This window comes from Populus nigra, chromosome 1 (genome assembly GCF_951802175.1).
Source record: "Populus nigra chromosome 1, ddPopNigr1.1, whole genome shotgun sequence".
Classification (NCBI taxonomy): domain Eukaryota; kingdom Viridiplantae; phylum Streptophyta; class Magnoliopsida; order Malpighiales; family Salicaceae; genus Populus; species Populus nigra.
Window position 1 is genome coordinate 24,361,511 of NC_084852.1, and position 4,719 is coordinate 24,366,229.

General features: G+C 37.3%; 1 protein-coding gene across 2 annotated transcripts; it reads left to right on the plus strand.

The window, feature by feature from the left end:
• On the plus strand, positions 1 to 3,771 carry LOC133673099 (D-xylose-proton symporter-like 3, chloroplastic). 2 transcript variants are annotated; one of them, XM_062093758.1, is made up of 14 exons: positions 1 to 325; positions 400 to 482; positions 788 to 866; positions 1,004 to 1,063; positions 1,193 to 1,259; positions 1,348 to 1,472; positions 1,564 to 1,665; positions 1,746 to 2,123; positions 2,246 to 2,293; positions 2,395 to 2,457; positions 2,584 to 2,664; positions 2,777 to 2,875; positions 3,144 to 3,281; positions 3,420 to 3,771. In XM_062093758.1, exons 1-14 carry the CDS (start codon positions 110 to 112, stop codon positions 3,552 to 3,554), a joined length of 1,674 nt encoding a protein of 557 aa, XP_061949742.1. In that variant the 5' UTR covers positions 1 to 109; the 3' UTR covers positions 3,555 to 3,771. The 2 variants fall into 2 exon arrangements, with proteins under 2 accessions (XP_061949742.1, XP_061949733.1); XM_062093749.1 differs by having other exon boundaries at positions 3 to 325; positions 394 to 482.
• Positions 3,772 to 4,719: the final 948 nt, after the last annotated feature.

Here is a 4,719-nt window from a genome sequence, read left to right on the forward strand (position 1 = left end):
AATATGATAGTCTAACTACGATAATGTTCCACAGTCGTAATAATAGTAATAATATAAAAAAGCGGGAAATTGACGCCTAACAACTGTCTGATATTGTCGGTCAGTGATCATGGCTTACAGCGCCATAACCTCACCACCTCCCTTGCGATTTCACTCTCCCTTTCACCACCAACCACCCAAACCCAGACCACACTCTCTCGTCTTCTGCTCGTTTGGTGACCAGAAGAACCCAACATCAAAAACTTCATGCCTTTTCAAACCCAACAAGAATATTCCCTTTTTTTCACACCAGCCTTTGCTCTCTGCTTCCAAAATGAGATTCAATGTAAGAATCATAAACGATCTCCCTTTTGCTTTCTTTGGGTTTGGATTTTGATGCAATTGTTTGTGCAGGTTCAGTATTCTGCTGGAGAGGAAGCAGAGCCGCTTGTAACTGACGCCACAAATCAGGAAGACTTTTCTTGGTCTTCTGTCATTTTACCGTGAGTTATTGTAGTTGTTTCTTTCATATTCTTGAGAGTGTTAGTTTCACTTTTTTTGCTGATTTGATTTTTGGCTTGATCTAACTTTTGTTGGATAAGGGCTGGATTATCTTATCTATTGTGGGATTTTTGTGGCTTTCTTTTATTAAGCAATATTGCTAATATTAGTAAGATAGATGTTCAGTGATGGCGCAATGAAAAGTCTTTTACTTTGGATTTGATTTTGTTTTTGTTACTGAATTTGGATTGGACTGGATCATTTGTTCCACAACTCTGTTGAAGTAATTTGGTTCACTAAATTTCAGATTTTTCTTCCCAGCACTGGGAGGATTGCTATTTGGGTATGACATTGGGGCCACTTCTGGTGCTACCCTATCCTTGCAGGTGCTTCGCTTAGTGGTCCCTTCTCATAATTTTACCCAACAATTACATTTTATTTTATAGCATAAATTTGGATGACAAGTAACATTGTAATCCATGATTGTATCTATTTTTTTTTTATTTTTTTTTCAATTTATCAGTCAGCTGAGCTTAGCGGGATATCATGGTTCAACCTTTCTGCTGTTCAGCTTGGTCTTGTGGTATAGATTTTATCTCTTCTACTTTTTTCCCCTTAAGAACGATGTTTTATGCATCTTAATATTACTTCGTACTCGCTAGTTGTGGGAATGTGTTGGGTCTCTCATTATAGTGGTTGGCATTGGATGTAGGTTAGCGGTTCTCTTTATGGAGCTCTTCTTGGTTCCCTCCTTGTCTATCCAATTGCAGATTTTCTGGGTACATCTCTTTGCTATAGACTTTACCTTGAGTTTCAATGCATCTTGATGGATGTTGTTTACCTACTTGTTTGGATTCATGCTTAAAGGAAGGAGGCGGGAACTAATCGCAGCAGCATTGTTATATGTGTTTGGTGGTCTGGTCACTGGCTTTGCACCAGGTCTCAATGTTCTTTTATTAGGACGTCTTCTCTATGGTCTTGGTATTGGCTTGGTCAGATTCTCACAGACAACCTTGTTGTTGAAGATTTAACTGATACTGCAATGTCCTTATCTATCAAATCACTTTATTTTATTGTTTGCAGGCCATGCATGGTGCTCCTCTCTATATTGCAGAAACTTGCCCATCACAGATTCGTGGAACTCTCATTTCTCTGAAGGAACTCTTCATAGTTCTAGGAATTCTGGTAATTTGAGTGACTTTACACTGTTATCTTCTCATTCACCATCTCTTAAGAGAATAACAAATTTGATATCATTTCTACAGATGGGCTTTTTAGTTGGAAGCATCCAAATTAATGCAGTTGGGGGCTGGCGTTACATGTATGGATTCGGTGTCCCAATTTCTTTGCTTATGGGATTAGGCATGTGGAGTCTCCCACCATCTCCGAGATGGTTGCTCCTCAGAGCAGTTCAAGGTAAAGGATCTTTCCAGGAATATAAAGAGAAGGCCATTTCTGCCTTGAGCAAACTTAGGGGCCGGCCTCCTGGTGACAAAGTGTCTGAGAAACAAATAGAGGAATCTCTTGTCTCACTGAAGTCTGCATATAAAGAAGATGAAACTGAGGGGAGTTTCTTGGAGGTGTTTCAAGGACCAAGTTTGAAAGCATTCGTTATTGGTGGGGGTTTGGTGCTTTTCCAACAGGTGCTTCATCCTCTCTGCTGTTTATGATATACTTTAATTATTTTATCTCTATTCTTGTGTTGAAACAAGAGAATGTCAACAATATCATTTTTATGAGCTGACTTTTGTCGTGATCGTGGTAGATAACTGGGCAACCAAGTGTTTTATATTACGCAGGTCCAATACTTCAGGTAATTAATAATAAAAATGAAACCTTTCTGTTTGTGAAATGGAAGATACCCTTCATGCCATTTTCCGATCATGTGATATGTTTGATCAATTGTTTCCAAAGAGTGCTGGATTCTCTGCAGCTGCTGATGCAACGAGAGTCTCTGTTGTAATTGGTTTGTTCAAGGTACTGCATAAGATCTTATCATGAAGCCTCTAAAATTATGACTCGTATTTGTTCTTTGTGCCAACTGCCATCCACTCTCCTATTTCTGATGCCAATTCCTATTTGTTGCTGACTGGTCTGCTACAGTTGGCAATGACATGGATAGCTGTCCTAAAAGTTGATGATCTTGGAAGAAGACCATTGCTAATTGGAGGTGTCAGTGGGATTGTATGCATGCTATTACTCTCTAGAACATTATTATCTCTCTCTCTCTCTCTCTGTTTTTTTTTTTTGGAAGTTTATGAATGCGTATTCTGCTTTCCATATGTTTGTGTTACAGGCTCTTTCCTTGTTTTTGCTTTCTGCTTATTACAAATTTCTTGGATATTTCCCTCTTGTTGCTGTTGCAGCTCTGCTTCTATATGTCGGTTGCTACCAGGCAAGTCTATTTTCCTTTGGCTGTGGTCACACAAGTCTATTTTTCCTGTAACTATCGGATGGAATACTGGCATAGTATCATATTTGGTTTGCAAAAGCTAATAGAATATAGCATAAGATGCTGTAGCCATTATCCTACAGCTCCTTTCAAAAGAAGGAAAAGAAGAAAAAGAAGAAACTAAAACATAGCCATCTCAGCCCCCATAAGATACTCTGTCCATAAGAAAAAGGTAAGGTTGGTTCTGATAATTTTGTTCTCAAAATCTCAGATATCATTTGGGCCTATTAGTTGGCTGATGGTTTCAGAGATTTTCCCACTTCGCACCAGAGGAAGGGGAATCAGTCTTGCAGTTCTGACTAACTTCGGCTCCAATGCCATTGTAACCTTTGCATTCTCACCATTGAAGGTAGGGGTTCTGAATTTGATCTCTGTTACTCCTTTTCCTTTCACATCTGTTGTTTTTTCCTTCGACCTAATTGCTCATGATTGGCATTTTTCTCTACTGGTAGTTGAATTATTACATCAATATCTGTCCATTCTGTAGGAGCTGCTTGGAGCTGAGAACCTTTTTCTCCTTTTCGGGGCTATAGCTTTGGTGTCTCTCTTGTTTGTAGTGGTCATCGTCCCAGAGACTAAAGGTTTGAGTTTGGAAGAAATTGAATCCAAAATCTTAAAGTAAAACTCGAAACTGTCAGAACTCATAAGCTTCCAGTGCGCAAATTGTTATGGTTAGTCTGTTATTGTGGTATTGGAAGCTCATCTTTTTCCAACCTCTACAATGGAATGGCTTGCATATCTATATATGCTGTATGCAATATTAGATAATTTGAGAAAACTGTTAGTTCCTAAAACTTGATTACGGTTCGTCATTAAGAACAATATTTCATTGCTCTCTCTATGATTTTTCTTTACCTTCGCAATATAAAATGAAGTTAAAAAGGGTAAATACCCCCTCCATATCAGACATCAGCAAAATCAAAAGGTTGCAAGCTGCAAAAAGAAAACAATAATCAATGGCTTTCCTGTTAGGAGACATTTCAGCTGATCGTCTTTCTTAAATTGCCCCTGGATGCATTTAACTCAACGAGGCAACATAGACAGGCAACCAGAATCCAGCGACTTCCCGCTGTACCCAATATTGTGGTCACTGGACATGACATTGAAGAATCTATATTTGACATCGAACAAGTCTTGATGTGCATGAACAAGCCCTGATGTATATGTTTGGCGGGGACATCCGACCGAAACATTGTTTATGCGTTTACATGATTATATGATCTTATACAATAAAAGATAGCATGAATCATTGAAAGATTAGGTTTTATCTTATGTTTTGGTTTAATGAATTTGAAATTTTAGTTAATGTTTATTAGTTAAATTTTATTTATTGAATTTGATTTAATTATTATTAAGTATTTTATTTAGTGGGTTACGAGATTAATTGTTTGTTCTACTTAGAATTTTGATATTTATATCTTATTTTTCTAAATATTATACAGTTATTTGCAAATTTATATACCTTTTCAACCCTTATTCTTTCTCTTCTTCAACCTTATCTTTTTAGTTTTCTTCTTCTTAGTTTCTTTTTTTCCTGCTTTAACTTAATACTTCATCTTTAATTATTTTTTATGTTATATTAACTTTGATATCAGAGTATGATTTTTAATTGTTCTTCAAAAAAAAGAAAGAAAAAAAAGGTGCACATACTCAATTTTCCAGGGACAGCAGCAACACATTAGTCACGCTAGAGATCCACCACAGTTCTGATCAGTCTACCAATCATTCACCGCAGTTGTCAGTGAGGGTTTTCACAAAGATTTGCTAGAAACATGGATTTTTGACAA